At 43.6% G+C, this 19,023-nt stretch overlaps 1 protein-coding gene across 1 annotated transcript in view; it reads left to right on the forward strand.

Annotated features, from left to right (window-relative positions):
* Nucleotides 1-897: 897 nt before the first annotated feature.
* Nucleotides 898-19,023, forward strand: part of LOC114641457 (interferon alpha/beta receptor 1a-like) — a 49,874-nt gene continuing 31,748 nt past the window's right edge. The window contains exons 1-2 of the mRNA XM_028790488.2: nucleotides 898-1,116; nucleotides 17,598-17,724. Coding sequence (XP_028646321.1) covers nucleotides 1,056-1,116; nucleotides 17,598-17,724 — 188 coding nt within the window. The 5' untranslated portion in view covers nucleotides 898-1,055. The remainder of the gene's footprint in view (nucleotides 1,117-17,597; nucleotides 17,725-19,023) is intronic.

Here is a 19,023-nt window from a genome sequence, read left to right on the forward strand (position 1 = left end):
GGGTACAAATGTGACAGGAGAAGGTGACAAAATTGACCACAAGTGAAGAACACAAAACAAAAGTTGAGTTACACTTCCTAGATGATAAAAACTCCAATCATCAGATACTATCAGAAACTAACTGAACCGGAGAGTCTTCAGGCGCGTCTTAAACACTTGGAGGGAGTCAGGAGTTTGACTGGAGGTGGTGGGCAGCTTGTTCCACCAGCCAGGAGCCACACAGGAAAAGAGTCTGGAGCGAGATTTGATACCAGGCAGGGGTGGCATCACTCATCAGCAGCCGTGTCTGATGCCGTCACAGAAGGACCGTCTGAAAATGATTTTTGAAGCATTTGTGGATGAAAATCAGAGAATTCATTCATGGGTGATATTTTTCCGAACCCTGCTGCTTACACGTGAAGTGTTCTGAGCCTTTTGGCTAATAATGCCGCCCCCAAAAATGTGCCGCCCGGGGCGGACCGCCCCCTCCTAGCTACGCCACTGACTTCATCGACGTTGCAAAATCAGTGAGACATGCCGAGATTGTAGTTGAGGTTGTGTGGTCCTCTGGAGGGAACGACACGCACAGCTGAGTGTCATCTGTGCCCCATACTGCTGGCACTGAATTTCTGGCGCTCCAATGCTCGGTGCAGTTAGGTGCGTTTCTGGCACAACCCTGTTAACGAGTTTGAGTTGCTGGAACCTCGTCTTTTGGTTTGATGGGGAGCTGAAGGACGTAGACTTTGCCCTTTGTAACCCGAAAGGAGGTGATGAGACCTCTCAGTGGTCGGGGTCCGTTCAATGTCCGCTCAGTGCCCGGCCAACATTTAGCCGGACGGCGATCAGCGAGTCACGTGACACGCGCCTGGTCTTGGCGTCTGCGGCTGCGCACAATGGGCGGGGCTTCGTTCGTGCCGCTACTAGACATCCGGAAGTGTGAAACGCAGAGCCGTCGCCTTGAGCGTTTCGAAAGACTCAAACTGCGAAAGCACTCGAGACCCTTCTCGGAGTAAGACAGGATGCTTCAGTGCGACGGAGAGCCAGGCGGACGGCCGCAGAGATGAGTCCTGCTGCATATGCACAACATGAGGCGCCTTCTTCTCTGGATGCCGCTCGTGTTGTGGTTCATTGAGGCAGGTGAGGACAAACCGTGTGAGCGAGCGAGCGAGCGAGCGACAGAAAAGCAGAAAGCGAAAGTACAACTGCGGGCCTCGCGAGCAGAAATTGGGATGACATGTTGAGATTATTCGAAATTCTGAATAGACCACCAAACCGGCTGTCTCTTTAAACCCATTTTAAACTTCGCGCTCTGAAATAAACGAGTAACCCGCAGGGAGGCTTTCCAGGCTGCTGACCGACCGACCGCCCGCCCGCCCCGGTTTGACAGTGAACGCGAATCAGCTGCTGTCATTTGGCCGCCTGCTCTCAGGGGCTACTTAATCCCCTGAAGACAAAAAGGCAGCCCGGGGGACGTGGGTCTGTCTGAGGGTGTCATCCCGGACCCTTCACCGAGATTGAGTGCCCCGACTCAGGGTGGTCCAGTCTGGGATTGGCAGCATCGGAGGGCACAGCAGGAGCCGATTGTGGACGGGGGAGCGTCTGGAATGGGATTAGAAAAGAAAGAAAGACGGAGACGAGGCGAGTGCGAAAATGCCGTTTTTAATGCTGACCCCGCTTTCTGCTGCAGACGAGAGACCTCCGTCCGTGTAGAATGGTTTTAAAAAAATCAGAAACCTGTTTATACGAAAACTCCGAACTATATATATAAAAAAGTCTTGACTAATTCAGCGAGCCCCAATTTCCGCCTTGTTTGTATTAAACGTTTGACTCAAAACGTCACGTCTGTCACCACAGTGCACATCCGGCCTGACAGTCGCAAGATATGTCGTGTCACGTGGCTTCGCTTCTGAAACGGGCGAAAATAGGAATAATTCCACATTTCTTACAAATGTTAATCACGCTCTACTGCACCCTTTTAAAGGCAAAATAAGATGGGCACATTTATTAGATCAATCAAACGGAAATGAATGATGGGTTGGGAAACTGGTACTCGGCCAGCCCTGGCACTGGGAGTGGAAACCATTGGGTTAGGACACAGTGGGTGACACTGAAGGTGAACGTTTTTAGTCTAAGAGGGGACATGATTGATGTGGACCCCAGCTCTGTGACTTTAAATTGAGAACATGGGGACACTAAGAAGTTTGTGAATGTCTTTGTATTGGGTACAGTGTCGGGCAAATGGTGGGTTGAAATTGCTTTGGTAATGTCTTGTATTCCAAGTCAATTCTGTTGTATGATTCACATGTTAGCAATGATGTGGTTCTGGGAATTTGTTAAAGGCAAATCTTGTACAAGAGTTAGAAGGTTTTCCTTCACACACAGAGAACCGCAGACGCACAGAGTGACTCAAAGTCAAAGTGAACTTTATTGTCATCTCAACCATTTACAAGCATGCAGATAGACGAAATTGTGAAGCTCGGGGTCCACAGAGTAACAACATGACGTGCAAATAGAAAAATTAAAATTAAAACACAAACAAGACATTGTGCAAAGACAAAGAAGTAGCAGCAATATTGACGTGTAGTTAGCAATATGAACATTTATGCAATGTATGGTATTTGCAATCTAGATACCTAAATATAGTCAATAGATCTGTAATAGGTTAGGTTAGGTTTAGGGTTATTTGTCATATTTATGTTAACACAGGGTCAACATACAATGAAATGTGTATGACGAGAAAAACAAGTCACTCAGCCTAGATCTAATAAAGCTTAAAAAAAGATTACAAGTTAAACATAGACAAGCCATATAAAATAAAATGTGTATGTTTTAAAAGAAGTTATAGAGCAATATGAGTTGAATGAGCAGCAAGTACAAATGACAGTTATTTGCACAGATAATGTTTTATAAGTACAGATGCATATTCCATAAAGTGCAGATGCATGTTCCAGTCAGTATTCAGTGTGTGTGCAGGTACAGTGTGTGTGTGAGTAGTGCAATGTAGATGTAATGTAAGTGTGTGTAAGTGTTCAGGTGTTGCTGTTGAGGAGTCGAATGGCCTGGTGGTAAAAGCTGTTCTTAAGTCTTGTAGTCCGAGCAGCCAGACTCCTGTATCGTCAGCCAGACGGTCACAAGGAGAACAGCTGGCGTGCTGGATGGCTGTGGTCCTTTATGATGCTGCTTGTCTTACGCAAGCACTGATGGAGGTAAATGTCTTCAATGGCAGGGAGACTCTTGCCTGTGATGTGCTCTGCTGCCTTCACCACTCTCTGTAGTGATTTCCGGCTGCTGGCAGAGCAGCTCCCATACCAGACGGTAATGCAGCCCGTCAGCAGACTCTCGACCACACTCCTGTAAAAGTTTGAGGTGATGTTGGCATTCATGCCAAACTTCCTCAGCCTCCTCAGGAAGTAGAGCCGCTGGCGAGCTTTCTTAACCACAGTGTCTATGTGAAGGGTCCATGAGAGATCCTTGGTGATGTTTACTCCGAGGAACTTGAAGCTGTTAACCCTTTCAACTTCTATGCCACTGATGTAGATGGCCTGGTGTTCTCTGCCTTGTTGTTTTCGATAGTCCACAATCATCTCCTTGGTTTTGCTGACGTTAAGAGACAAGTTATTATCCAGGCACCAATTACTCAATGCCAGCACCTCCTCTCTGTAGGCCGTCTCATCGTTGTCAGTGATAAGGCCTATGATGGTTGTGTCATCTGCAGACTTGATGATGGTGTTTGTGCCGTGTTTTGCAACACAGCCATGGGTGAACAAGGAATACAAGAGGGGGCTAAGCACACAGCCCTGCGGCGCTCCTGTGTTTAAAATGAGTGATGAGGATGTGTGTGTGCCAACTCTCACCACCTGGGGCCTGTTTGTGAGGAAAGAGAAAATCCATCTGCAGATGGTCGTCCCCAACCCGAGGTCGTCAAGCTTCAAGACGAGTTTTGAGGGGATGATGGTGTTGAATGGCGAGCTGTAATCTATGAACAGCATTCTTACATATGTATTTCCTTTTTCCAGGTGGGTGAGGGCAGTGTTTATTGTTAGCGCAATGGCATCCTCTGTCGATCTGTTTGCTCTGTAAGCAAATTGGAGAGGATCCAGCGTGTCAGGGAGGGAGGAGCAGATGTAACCTTTGACCAGTTGCTCGAAACACTTCATAATGACCGATGTCAGTGCAACCGGGCGATAGTCATTCAGACAGGAGACCACCGGTTTCTTTGGGACAGAAATGATGGTGGATGCCTTGAAAGAAGTGGGGACCACTGACTGCCTCAGGGAGAGATTGAAAATGTTGGTGAACACGCCTGCTAGCTGGTCAGCACACGCCCTGAGGGCACGGCCTGGGATGCCATCTGGTCCCGGAGCTTTGCGAGGATTGACCTTTTTGAAGGACCTTCTCACGTCAGACGTTTCAAGGATCAGAGTGACAGACTCACTGCCCCCTTGAGGATATAGCACCTGTTCTTTGTTGGCTGCATCAAAACGAGCATAGAAGGTGTTGAGCTCGTCTGCAAGACATGCAGTGGGCTGAACACCGACTGTGTTTGTCTTTTTATAGTCAGTGATGCAGCACAGTCCATTCCACAGGCGCTTGGTGTCAGAGCTGTGGTAGCTTGACTCCACTTTGTCCCTGTAGTCCCGTTTGGCCTTCTTGATGGACCTCCGGAGGTCGTATCTGGCTGCTTTGTATGCATCAGAGTCCCCTGAGCCAAAGGCAGAGGTCCGCGCCTTGAGCTTAGCCCGGATCTCCCTATTTACCCTGGGTTTCTGGTTAGGATATATGCAAATGGAGGTTTTAGTGACAACATCGTCAATGCACTTGCTGATATATCCTGTGACAGAGTCTGTGAATTCATTGATGTTGCCATCAGCTGCATCCTCAAACATCTGCCAATCAGTTGTTTCAAAGCAGTCCTGTAAGACCCCCTCAATTTCACTGTCCCATTTGTAAATGTCCCTGTAAACCGGTTTTTCCTGTTTAAGTCTTTGTTTATATGCAGGCAGCAGCAATATAGAGCAATGGTCTGCTTTTCCAAAAGCTGGTTGAGGGAGAGATTTGTAGGAGTCCTTGAATAAGGTGTAACAATGATCCAGTGCTTGATCACCTCTTGTGGGGGGAGAGATGTGCTGATAGTATCTAGGGAGATAAATGAATATCAGATATAGATAATACAGAAGTGATCTGTGTATGATGATAGTTGTCTAAGACGTGTAAACAATGACAGGTCAGAATGTTTCACAGCAGAAGGAGATCAGGAGGTCAGTAGGAGATCTTCAGTTCTTCTCTCCCTGCACACTCATCTTCACAGGTCAGTGGCTCACATGTATAAAAGTTCTGTTTCTAGAGGAGGTTGAGGCCGTGTGGAAGGGCAGGGTGCAGCCTGGTGTTAAGGAGTCTGACAACTTGGGGGTAAAAACTCTCCTGCAGCCTGGCAGATCTGACTTCTCTTGGATGGCAGAAGTATGAAAAGTCCATGTGAGGGGTGTAAGGGGTCCTGCTCAATGCTGCGTTTGTAAAATATGTCCTGTAGTGAAGGGAGAGGCACCCCAATAATGTTCTCTGCGGTCTTCACTGTCCTTTGCAGGCGATTGCGGTCGGATGATAAAGTAGTGAGGTGGGCACAGAGTCGGCTCTAAGCAAAGGCAGAGTAGGCACCGGCCCATGGGCGCCATAAGCTCATGAAAGTGCACCCTCTCCTTTTACTGCTGTGGACGCACCAACTTGTGTAGAAGAACTCGCTAGCTCTGATCTCCAATGAGGAAAAGCTCACTGTTCAGTTCTATCATAATGTTCTTCTCTCCAACGGGGGGTCCTTCCTTCAGTTTAATGTACTGGCACCTACCACTGCCCCTGTGCCAGTCCTTCATGAACGGGAGGACTTGAGGGACCGTCTAAACTCAACTTGATGTTATTGTGGAGAAATCAGGTGGGCTGGATTGGTGAGCTTGTTGGGCTCAATGGCCCGTCCTCTGGCCCAGTATACAGTGTGTGCCTTGTACTGTACTGGTGTTGCTGGTGAGGCTGTGGCTCCCGTCCATCTTCCTAACCTACTTATACAGAGCCTGGTGGCAGGGCAGCTGGAGCCTATCCCAGCAGTCACAGGGCACAAGGCATGATAAACATCAGGGCATGGTACCAGTCCGAGCTGTGGCTGAACTGGGTTAGTTAATCCAAAACCAGATGAACATTCATCTTAGTGAATTGAGGTGTTACACATTCCAGTAACGTATTCATTCTTACAGGAGATGATTTAAATCACGCCACTTAACATTTGATATTTCATTCTAGACTCTTCGAGACCACAGCAGCGGCACAAGCATATTAATTGTGCATTTTAAGATAGATAGATAGATACTTTATTAATCCCAAGGGGAAATTCACATAATCCAGCAGCAGCATACTGACAAAGAACAATATTAAATTAAAGAGTGATAACAATGCAGGTATACAGACAGCCAATAACTTAATTTTAAGCAGCTATTTGAACCCTTAAAATGTGTTTAACATCACAGCATAGTGCTGGGCGGTATACCGGTTCATACCGAAAACCATTTTTTATTTTTTTTATGATATGGATTTTTCTTATACCGCAACACCGGTTTAAATTGCCTAAACGACGTTCAGAACGTGGCGCAGCGGGAAACTGTTCAAGTGGGGACCTTTTTCACTGCTACACCGCTAAACACAGATTTGTTGCACTAGGGCTCTTTTTCACTGCTACACCACCAAATAGTGGGCGGTAGCATAGGTGTGCCGCGCGGTGAAAATGGACAGAGAGCATTCCGAAACTGAACTAAAAGTAAAGTTGAACATGTGATGAGCAGAAGAACATTTGCTGAAAAAAAGGAGTCACGTCCGTCACCTGGAGATACTTTAGTTTTAAAAGGTCAGATGTGTAAATACTGTTTCTATACTACTGGATAATACTGCAAGCCAAGTTGTACTTGTTTTTGTACTTGCTAGTGTATGTTTTGCTTGTATTCATTCTGCGATGTGCTGTCGACTCGTTCAGAGATGGGCGCAACTCTGAATGGATGGCATAATTAAACATGTATAACGAAGATATTTTTAAAGTCCTGAACACTCCATCGGCTAAGTTAATAACTAATTTTAATTTCACAAAGACGTTTATCATGTGGTGATTGGTAATTATTGTGTGGTTTTGGTAGAGAGCAGGAATATCATGAAGTGAATGGATTCTGTGCGGTGATTGCTGCAGGCGCCTGCTCTTAGTGTGGAGGAAGTCAGTTTAAGAAGCGAGTGATTAACGACTGGGTCGGGGAACACTTAACACAAAGTATTTGATGTGCTGCATTAACTTATGACGGGGTTTGAGAAAATCTAGTAAATTAAACATTAATTTTAGGATGAAGTTTAGTTTACAACATTCTACTTTAATTATAAAATAAACTGAGAATAAAGTGGAAATGTCGACTTTAATCTTGACATAGTCAACATATCGAATTTATTCTCGACATATAGTTTGTTTTTTTTCTTCCGTGTCCATATTTTTTTTTTCTTCACAGTGGCCCTAATGCGCTTCCATAGGGCTATACCACAAACAGCATTATAAATGCAAGTTACAGTTTTATTATTTATGTATGTAGCTTAGCTTGAAGCAAGGTCCATATTAATGCAGTTTGCCTAAATGATGGTACAGTTGGTAAAGATGTCATCACCAAGTTGCACTTGTTTTGTTTTATTTTATTTTAATTTGGTGAATACTCTGTAATGCACCTGGGCTTGAAGCCTTGAAGTAATGGTGCAACTATCAGTAATACTATTATGTATTTTATTGTTATTATTTATTAGTTTAACTATTATGCAGTTTAATGATGGCAAAATTGTTTAAAAAGTCACTTTAACGTGTCAGTGGACAGAGATTGTTAACATTAACAAAGTGTAGTTGGTTTACAAAAAATATTGACTATTTATTCCTTTTCTAAGACGTGTTCAGTGCAATCCAACTTTTGACAAGCACCTCTGGATATTTTACTAAGTCTAAATGCCTCTTTGGATGGTTGAAAATATGTTATCAAAATCATAGTTTAAGCTTTTGCAAAATTTGTTCAATTAAAGGTTCTATATTTTGACTGCATCTGTCATGCAATGTGATTCTTTCTCTTTAGTGCCACCCCCTTGAAAACTATTACTTTATGGGGCCATGCAAACCTGGATTAATACTTGTGTGCACATTAAAATGTCTTTTTGTATGATGTACAATTCTCATAACAGTCTAATAGGTTATTCTTAGCCAGTCTACTGCAGTAATTGCAGTGGAAAATGTGGTTAACATCCCCTCATGCATGGGGGAAAAAAATACCGTCAAATACCATGAAACCGGCAGAATTTAGAAAAATACCGTGATATAGAATTGTGGTCATACCGCCCACCTCTATCACAGCATATCCTACAGTCATGTGAACAAGTAAGTACACCCCATGAACTGTTTTATTCCTCTTTACCATAGGTGGGCACGTCAAGGTCTGATCTTCATTTCAGCTTCCTCTGTAGAGGATGCTGATGTAATGGGGGGGAACAATAAAAATGTGACTTTTTCAGTATTCATTCAACAAAAAATGAACAGAAATGCTGTTTTAGTCTGTGGAAAAAGTAAGTCCGCCCTTGGCTCCACTAGCGGCACTTGTTCCCTGGTGTTGGCATTTCCTCTGATTGTCTGGCAGTCTCTGACAACGTTTTTCCCACCCCTTTGGATGGAGTATCAATGACAGTGTATTTATATAGCACATTTAAAACAACATTGTAATGCTGTGCTTCACAATAATAGAATAAAAGAAAAACAAAGCAAATTAACATAAAACATAAATAGAAATAAAATATATGAGCATAAAATAAAATGCATAATAAATAGAAGTAATGTTCTATAATCACAAAGAGGAAGCCATGAGTATTACTGAAGGTCATGGAATTCCCTCAGCCGTACCCTCTGGATGACCTCTTTCCTTCTGAAGGCCCCCGAGGGCTCTTTTGATCCCAGCCTGGCGATAACACACACACTTCACTGGCACAGCGGCCGGGCTCAGACGAGATCCTCTTTAATGAGGTTGGCATCGCTGGTTTGACGTAGCGATAAGCGGAGGGCTGCCCTTTGCTTTTTCAACTTGCACAATCTGCATTTCATTTTATTTAAATTATACAAAGGCCTACAAAATGTAAATGTTTGTTATATCACGTTAATCTGATTCTTAAAAATTACACATATGTTAAAAAAAAAAAAATGTCATGGAGTGCACTTACTTTTTGACGTGACAGCAGTGAGTAGAAAAGCACTAAAGTCGCAGTGTGTGTTTGTTCAGCTGGCTGCTTAGTTCAGGCCCGGCCCGTCTCTTGCTAACGTCGATACAGGGGTGACGTGACTTTGCCGTGGGCCTACAATGACTCATAAAAGCGTGAGAAGTGGAGCTCTGAGTGAAACTGTAAAGTCTGCAGAGGCTTTTATTGATGTCAGCTGTCATCAGAACGGCAAGTTGCTTCTCACGGTGCTGCAAGCCACAGTCGTTAAATGACAAAAGTAACGGGTCACTTTTAAGAAAAAAAACTGCAAACAAATGAGTTCTGAAGCAAATATTTGTGAAATATGGGGTGGCCAGCGAGACGACTGCATTATGTGGTGAAGAGAAAGGCAAGCAGATTATTTTTGTTCTTTATTTCACTTTATACAATTTCTCATATTAGGAATTTGCTAGTTTTCGCATACCCCTTGGGGTCAGAGCACAGGGTCAGCCATTGTACAGCGCCCCTGGAACAATGACAGGTTAAGGGCCTTGCTCAAGGGCCCAGCAGAGTAGGATCTCTTTTGGCAGTGACGTGGATTCAAACCGGTAACCTTCAAATCCTTAGCCTCAGAGCCACCACTCTGGATTTGAGGATATCGTGTATTAGTCGAGGTATAGCTGCGATTCTTGTGGGACAATCTACCGGAAATTATTGCAGAGATCCGGGTTCGAATCCCGCTCATGGGAAATTGCTGAATGAAAGATTATATCTCTAAAATATATATATATATATTTAAAAATTTTTCTTCGACAAACAGTGCTTTGAATTCTACTTTGCAGATTTAGTTGTTTATTTTTATTTTTTGATTAAACAAAAACTGTTTAATGAATGATTGATTTGTTAAGGAACACATGGACAACAAGCATAGTTAAAATCACAATTAAACAAACTGCCTCGAAATTCTGTTGAATCATAATTATAACAAATAATAAAGCATTTCACTTACTTATATAGCACCTTCACCATGGTCTCAGACGGCCGCACAGATAATCAAGAGGGGTACAATAAAAATGAAAACACAATAAGAATGAATAAATAATAGTTCACAGCTTTTGTGTTTGTATGCATTTTTAAAATTTGAGAAGTAATATATTCTAGTTGATGCTGACATTTAATTAATTGGAAGTAGGTAAAAATAAATATTTGGAAATATTGCAAAGGGAAATGTTTATATACTTATAGTAAACAGCACACACCATTTAGTTAATTATATATATATAAAATGTTGTTCTTCATTCGGCAGCTCCTCTTGGGGAAGCGAACCTCGGACGTCAGCGCTAGAGGCGAAGCCCCTAACATTGCGCCACGGCGTGTGGTTCGTTTATTTGCCAGCATGTAGATCGGGGTAATTACATTCATGGCATTCCTAGTCTGAATCCCAGTCTGATTGTATGGGTGGTTACCTAGCAGGTAACGCTTGTGGTTGGTCAGCAAGTCAGCTAACATCCGCCACGGTGCCCTCTTTATGTTTGCGAGAAGCAGATCATATTTATATATATATATATATATATATATATATATATATATATATACTGTGTGTATATATGCTGTTCTACAGCACGATTAGAATCATCTGAGTATTAAAGGTGTAGGTCTATTTTATAAGCATATTTTATAACATCAATGTTAATATAGAGTATAACTATAATTATTATTCTGTATTAGCATTGATATGAACGATTTGTGAAATTAGTCAAGTATAAAAAATGAAACTATGATTATACAATTCAATGTTTATTATATTTATACATTATTATATCTGTCTTTACACGTTTTGCACACATATGTAATAAACTGCACCAAGAATGGTTAAAAATCATTCAAAAAATGTGTTTGTGAATGTAAATATATCTGCACAAACCGACACTCGTGAGTAACATTTTTAGAAAGTTCAAAATGAAACACAAATCACAAAGCGTCTGTGTGACTAACAAGCTTTTGCAGAATACATTAACTGACAAGAGGCCGGTCCGCCCTTTCTGAGTTTTGGTAGCCAACACAAGCCGTGATTCGCCAATTCTTGGTAGCCGACTGAGCCATCATTGTCCAATTCTTGGTAGCCGATACGGGCCGCGATTGGCCCGAGCTTTCAATTCTTGGTAGCACAAAGCGATCTGATTGGTTTTCACTACCAAGAATTACCTCGACTCATGGCTGCTTAGGGGCGCCAGGATTTGGTACTCACCTTTACAGAAGATGCTGAACGTGATCTCCTTGTGCGTCAATACACCTCCCGTTTCATGTGAGCTCTTCTTGGCAACGTCGTGGGGTCGATTCTCTGTACTGCATTTTCAGTGTTCATTTACAGTCCACAGATTTGTCTCCTACATGCAGCGCTTTAAATGACTGCCACCACACAAGTGGTTCCCAGGGGTCAGACAGCAGGCAACACGGTGCAGGGGGCCACTTTTTTTTCGTGAGCCGCCCTGTACGTTGACCAAAAGCCTACGTTTTAATCACTTTGTAACAGTCAAGCAGCTGGATTGATTCATTTTGTTTTTTTTGCATTAGAATTTGTTGTAAACTGTCTGTGAAATGTTTAAGTACTGTGGCCGAAGAGATGGTTTTTATGATTTTGAAGGCTTTTTGGCCTGTGACACCATTTAGTTCAAAGTTGTCTACAGTCCTGTCGAGTTTTGTTACATTTGGTATTGTGGGCTGCTGCTCAGAACTGCTTGAAACAGAATAGCAGGACAGATGGGAAAGAGCAGCACTGGGTGAGAACATTCCAGTAAAGTCGTTCATTCAGATCGGGGAGCCGAGGTGTCTCTGGTACGTTCCAGTTGGATTGTGGGAAGTTTGAGATTTTCTTTATTGCTTGTGATTGAAGTTCTGTCTCCCAAGCCTGCCTGTTTGATTGATGATCCACGATTGCTATCTGACTATTATGGTGTCCGCTTACGTCAACCCAGCAGCTTTACTGGAGGAGAGTATCTCATACTGACTTTGGGTTCTTCACCTCCATGGTGAAAAGACTGTCATGGTCTTCTAGTATACTGTAGACTTGACTCTCAACAAAGCAGTCTGTGAGAAAATCAAAGATACGAGTTTACATTTAATAAATTTACAGCAGTGGACTGGCCACATTGTGTTCTGGCCATCCGGGCCTACACTTGGAAAGCTGTTTGTTTTAAGCCTGTAACAGATCAGCCGTTACATGATTTCTACATGGTGGTCTCTGATTCCACGAGGACGGCTCTAGGATGTGTACAGTGCATCCGGAAAGTATTCACAGCGCATCACTGTTTCCACATTTTGTTATGTTACAGCCTTATTCCAAAATGGATTAAATTCATTTTTTTCCTCGGAATTCTGCACACAACACCCCATAATGACAATGTGAAAAAAGTTTACTTGAGGTTTTTGCAAATTTATTAAAAATAAACAAACTGAGAAATCCCATGTCCATAAGTATTCACAGCCTTTGCTCAATACTTTGTCGATGCCCCTTTGGCAGCAATTCCAGCCTCAAGTCTTGTTGAATATGATGCCACAAGCTTGGCACACCTATCCTTGGCCAGTTTGGCCCATTCCTCTTTGCAGCACCTCTCAAGCTCCATCAGGTTGGATGGGAAGCGTCGGTGCACAGCCATTTTAAGATCTCTCCAGAGATGTTCAATCAGATTCAAGTCTGGGCTCTGGCTGGGCCACTCAAGGACATTCACAGAGTTGTCCTGAAGCCACTCCTTTGATATCTTGGCTGTGTGCTTAGGGTCGTTGTCCTGCTGAAAGATGAACCGTCGCCCCAGTCTGAGGTCAAGAGCGCTCTGGAGCAGGTTTTCATCCAGGATGTCTCTGTACATTGCTGCAGTCATCTTTCCCTTTATCCTGACTAGTCTCCCAGTCCCCACAGCATGATGCTGCCACCACCATGCTTCACTGTAGGGATGGTATTGGCCTGGTGATGAGCGGTGCCTGGTTTCCTCCAAACGTGACGCCTGGCATTCACACCAAAGAGTTCAATCTTTGTCTCATCAGACCAGAGAGTTTTCTTTCTCATGGTCTGAGAGTCCTTCAGGTGCCTTTTGGCAAACTCCAGGCGGGCTGCCATGTGCCTTTTACTAAGGAGTGGCTTCCGTCTGGCCACTCTACCATACAGGCCTGATTGGTGGATTGCTGCAGAGATGGTTGTCCTTCTGGAAGGTTCTCCTCTCTCCACAGTGGACCTCTGACAGAGTGACCATCAGGTTCTTGGTCACCTCCCTGACTAAGGCCCTTCTCCCCCGATCGCTCATTTTAGATGGCCGGCCAGCTCTAGGAAGAGTCCTGGTGGTTTCGATCTTCCTCCACTTACGGATGGAGGCCACTGTGCTCATTGGGACCTTCAAAGCAGCAGAAATGTTTCTGTAACCTTCTCCAGATTTGTGCCTCGAGACAATCCTGTCTCGGAGGTCTACAGACAATTCCTTTGACTTCATGCTTGGTTTGTGCTCTGACATGAACTGTCAACTGTGAGACCTTCTATAGACAGGTGTGTGCCTTTCCAAATCATGTCCAGTCAACTGAATTTACCACAGGTGGACTCCAATGAAGCTGCAGAAACATCTCAAGGATGATCAGGGGAAGCAGGATGCACCTGAGCTCGATTTTGAGCTTCATGGCAAAGGCTGTGAATACTTATGGACATGTGCTTTCTCAATGTTTTTATTTTTAATGAATTTGCAAAAACCTCAAGTAAACTTTTTTCACGTTGTCATTATGGGGTGTTGTGTGTAGAATTCTGAGGAAAAAAATTAATTGAATCCATTTTGGAATAAGGCTGTAACATAACAAAATGTGGAAAAATTGATGAAGCGCTGTGAATACTTTCCGGATGTCTTTAAGTCTTTTAGGGCGGATGTCGTCTTTCGTCAGCACAAGGGGTTGAGGGCCGATGTCTGTTAAAGTCGACATCCAGGGGCAGATGGTGATGCCAGCTGTAAACATCGGTAAAACGCACAGGTCTGTTATATTTAGACTTTCTTTGCTAGGAGGTCTGTTAGACTCGTTGACATCATGTTGGGTCCCTTTGTGTGCACGTGAGTAGTTTAGAGCAAACACCGACTAGAATGGCATTGAGAGAGCAAAGTGAATGTGCAAAGCAAAATCCTCTGAGCATATTATTTATTGATTTTATTGTTATCTTATTGCTGAGTCGGACTTGAACACTGATTCTGATGCAAGTTATCTGGAGATTGAAAACGAAAGTCAGCTAATCGGTCAGCAACTGACTGTGCAGCTGACACACCTACGGTAACGTTTCCCATGAGGGACTACGCAGACATTTACTGAACTTCGATTTTGATGCAGAAGATCTGGAAATTGAAAACGAATGACGGGCACCTGCATTAGCTGATTGTTTTCCAGCTGATTGTAATGCTTGTGTACTTGACGTGTCTGTGGCACAGTTTGCCCTGGGAGGACTACGTAGACTTACAGTAGATCCTGCTACGGGACTTCAGATGACATGGCGGGCTTGTCTATCACCAGCCACTCGACTTCTTCACACAGTTTTTTTTCCAGTAAGTGATAAGACAAACGGGTATGTAATAAGTACGAGGTGTGATCAAACAATATGGTGAATGTTTTAAAAAAGAAACGTTTATTGCAGTAAAAGATTTACAACACCTAGTCCCCCTCTCCTCCACTCCGAATGCACTTCTCCCAACATTCCTGCCACTTTATGAAGCAGTTCTGGAAGTTTTCTGTCAAGAGGGTCTTTAGTTGGGCTGTCATGGCTGCCTGGCTGTCCTCAGTGGTTTGAAATCATTTGCCTTTCGTGGTCTTTTTTCAATTTAGGGAACACCCAGAAGTCGCACAGTGCCAGATCTGGTGAATAAGGTGGATGCGGACACAGCGTAACGTTTTTATTCAACAGAAATTGTCATACTAGAAGGGATATGTAACAAGGAGCGTTGTCACGATGAAGAATGAAACTGTTTTGACATTTTCCTCGGTTATTGATGTTGAAGGACGTCCTGATCTTTTCTCGTCTTCAACCGAGTCAGATCCATTATGAAATTGATCAAACCGCTCGTAAACAGTCATCAGTGCGGTGTCACCATAAACCCATTTTAACATCTGATGGGTTTTCTCAGCTTTTTGTAATTTGAAACAAGATTTCATGTCAACGCATTGCTCGATGTCCGTTATTAACGACAAACTTGAGCTCGACAGTGGCTCCCAAACGACTGACAGCATCAAACGAGTTGAGACAAGTTGGACCTGTCAGAACCAGCATTGACCTGTTTGGCATTGCTCTTGGGTGGCGCTCTGCGTTGACATTCACCGGACTTTTTGATCACACCTCGTATGTGAATGTACATACTGTAGAGTCTCATCTCATATTCATAAAATCCACTGTCTGTCTGTCCGCCTGCTTTTCACGAGAGAACGACTTCATGGATTTAGATTGTTGGGTGTTTTTGGTTTTTTTTCTAGAATTTGTTTGAACATTCCGGTTGATTTTGCGACTTCTCACAGAGTTCACTTTCAGGAGTGATCTACTCGCGCTAATCCGAGAGACGTCAGGAGTGGGGAGCTGCACAGGACCCTCGTCACTCACGTGCTCTGCCTCTGGCCACGTTTTGGAGTGAGACCCGCCTCTGTTCGCCTGGTGATACCTTTGTGTTCATTGATTTTTAAAGTTTGTCCAGTTGCACTGCTACACGGGCCGAGCCGCGGGGAACGGCCAGTAGAACATGAAACAGAGTGATGTTTATCTTCAGTACATATTTTATGTTGATTTATGGGTGAAACTTTTGCTTTGTGTTTTTCAGAAAACTTGAGTTTTCTGGAAAAATATTCAGCCCTGGGACAAAAGAAAAAACAAATAATTAGCCTTAAAAACAGAAAATGTGTTTTCCAGTTTGTGTGCATATTTGTAATTGTGGTATCGTAAGCACTTTGTTTCTTTTATGAAGGCAGCGATTGTATGCATAGCACCACATTTGGGTGCGACTTAGTAAACTGATGGAAACGGCGGAGTGTTTTCTGTTGTTTATTTTCTACATCACATTTTTGTTTTTAATATTTTGTCACGTTGGTACGCGTGATGCAGATTTGCTCGGATTGACAGGCAGGTATAGTACGTGAGGCTCCTCTTGAAGACCAGCAGTTAAAGATGGTGTTGCTTCGTCCCACAGACGGTGAGTGTGTAAAGCTGTGCTGGCATGGAGTACCGGGGACCTGTGTGTGACAGTTCAGCTCTTACTAGTGCAGTGTGTCAAACCTTACAACTGCCAGTATGCTAAACTGAGAAGTCACTTTACATAATGACAAGTGCTTCCTCTTAATTTACACGCATGTTCTCGAGTGTGTGATTTGTCATTTAAGTGAAAGAATTCTGCTGACTCTCCGCTGCTATCAGTGTCTTTGCAGGTTTTGATCAGATCCCCACGCAGCCTCCTCTGCTCAGACTAAACGGGTGTAATTGTCTCTAAAGTCTCCCATGGTGGGCGGAACATCTCCTCGACTGTCCCAGGGTGCATCTGGCTGCTGTCTTCTGCTCTGTTTCTTGTAGGCTGGTGACCTGAATTGCACACACCACTCAGATGTGGTCTCACTAGTGCGTTACACAGTCTGAACATAACATCCCTTGATTTCTATTCCACAGTTTTCACCGCATAACCTAACATTTTATTTGCTATTTTATTCACGTCTGCGCATCGCTTAGATGATGAAAATGTTGTGCCCACATAAAGCCCTAAATCCTTTTCTAGATGTCTCTTCCTCAGTGTCTCCACTCTTGTATTTATTAGTCACTTTTCTATGTTAAACTCCATTTTCTACGTGTTTGCCTGTTGTTGTAGCTTGTCCAAGTCTTTTTGCTACCTCCTCAGTGTCTGCTCTTCCTCCAATTTTAGTATCATTGCCAAATTCCACAAGTTTGCTCACTACATCAGAATCGGTGTCATTAATATAAACCAGAAAAGGTCGTGAGGGTCCAAAAACAGACCCCTGGAGGACTCCACGTATGACTTCACTCCACTCGGCTCTTCTCTGTGCTCTTTGTCTCCTCCTGGGGACACCAACTCGATTGCCAGGTTTGTCGGTTACTTCTGATGCCCGCAGCTTCTACTTCCAGAATTGGCCTTCAGCATTTGAAAATGATTATGATGGAAAACAAAACATAGAAATGAATTAAAAGTGCAAACCTAGTCAACCCTCTTCTGCCTACCTGCCTGCCTTTCTGTAGTGTAAAATTGGACTGATGTTTATGATTAGAAGATGGCTCTGTAAAGCCACGAGGGGCCCATGAACTTTGACATCAACATGTGGCTGCCATGGCCAGTAGTGTAAGACCCTTTATGATATGGTGTTGTTTTTTTTTTTCTCTCTAGTTAAAGGAGGACTGGAGGTGCCCCAAAATGTGAGAATACATGCTGTGAACACTCGGTACGTCTTAAAATGGGACTGGATGTTACAAGGAGCCCACCAGAACGTCACCTTCACCGCAGGATATTTACTGTAAGATCTGTCACATGTCCAGTGTTACTTAGTGAGGCTATGCTTTAGAAGACTAAAGGACACTTCTTACGCTGTGTACTTAATGTGTTTCTATCTAATATACAGGTGCTGGGCATAAAATTAGAATGTCATGACAAAGTTGATTTATTTCAGTAATTCCATTCAAAAAGTGAAACTTGTGTATTAGATTCATTCATTACACACAGACTGATGTATTTCAAATGTTTATTTCTTTTAATGTTGATGATTATAAGTGACAACTAATGAAAGTCCCAAATTCAGTATCTCGGAAAATTAGAATATTGTGAAAAGGTTCAATATTGAAGACACCTGGTGCCACACTCTAATCAGCTAATTAACTCCAAAGCCTTTAAATGGTCTCTCAGTCGAGTTCTGTAGGCTACACAATCATGGGGAAGACTGCTGACTTGACAGTTGTCCAAAAGACGACCATTGACACCTCGCACAAGGAGGGCCAGACACAAAAGGTCATTGCTAAAGAGGCTGGCTGTTCACAGAGCTCTGTGTCCAAGCACATTAATAGAGAGACGAAGGGAAGGACAAGATGTGGTAGAAAAAAGTGGACAAGCAATAGGGACAACCGCACCCTGGAGAGGATTGTGAAACAAAACCCATTCAAAAATGTGGGGGAGATTCACAAAGAGTGGACTGCAGCTGGAGTCAGTGCTTCAAGAACCACCAGGCACAGACGTATGTAAGACATGGGTTTCAGCTGTCGCATTCCTTGTGTGAAGCCACTCTTTAACAAGAGACAGCGTCAGAAGCGTCTCACCTTTGGACTGCTGCTGAGTGGTCCAAAGTTATGTTCTCTGATGAAAGTAAATTTTGCATTTCCTTTGGAAATCAAGGTCCCAGAGTCTGGAGGAAGAGAAGAGAGGCACAGAATCCACGTTGCGTGAAGTCCAGTGTAAAGTTTCCACAGTCAGTGATGGTTTGGGGTGCCATGTCATCTGCTGGTGTTGGTCCATTGTGTTTTCTGAGGTCCAAGGTCAACGCAGCCGTCTACCAGGAAGTTTTAGAGCACTTCATGCTTCCTGCTGCTGACGAACTTTATGGAGATGCAGATTTCATTTTCCAACAGGACCTGGCACCTGCACACAGTGCCAAAGCTACCAGTACCTGGTTTAAGGACCATGGTATCCCTGCTCTTGATTGGCCAGCAAACTCGACTGACCTTAACCCCACAGAAGATCTATGGGGTATTGTGAAGAGGAAGATGCAATACGCCAGACCCAACAATTCAGAAGAGCTGAAGGCCACTATCAGAGCAACATGGGC

Source organism: Erpetoichthys calabaricus, chromosome 4 (genome assembly GCF_900747795.2).
Source record: "Erpetoichthys calabaricus chromosome 4, fErpCal1.3, whole genome shotgun sequence".
Classification (NCBI taxonomy): Eukaryota; Metazoa; Chordata; class Cladistia; order Polypteriformes; family Polypteridae; genus Erpetoichthys; species Erpetoichthys calabaricus.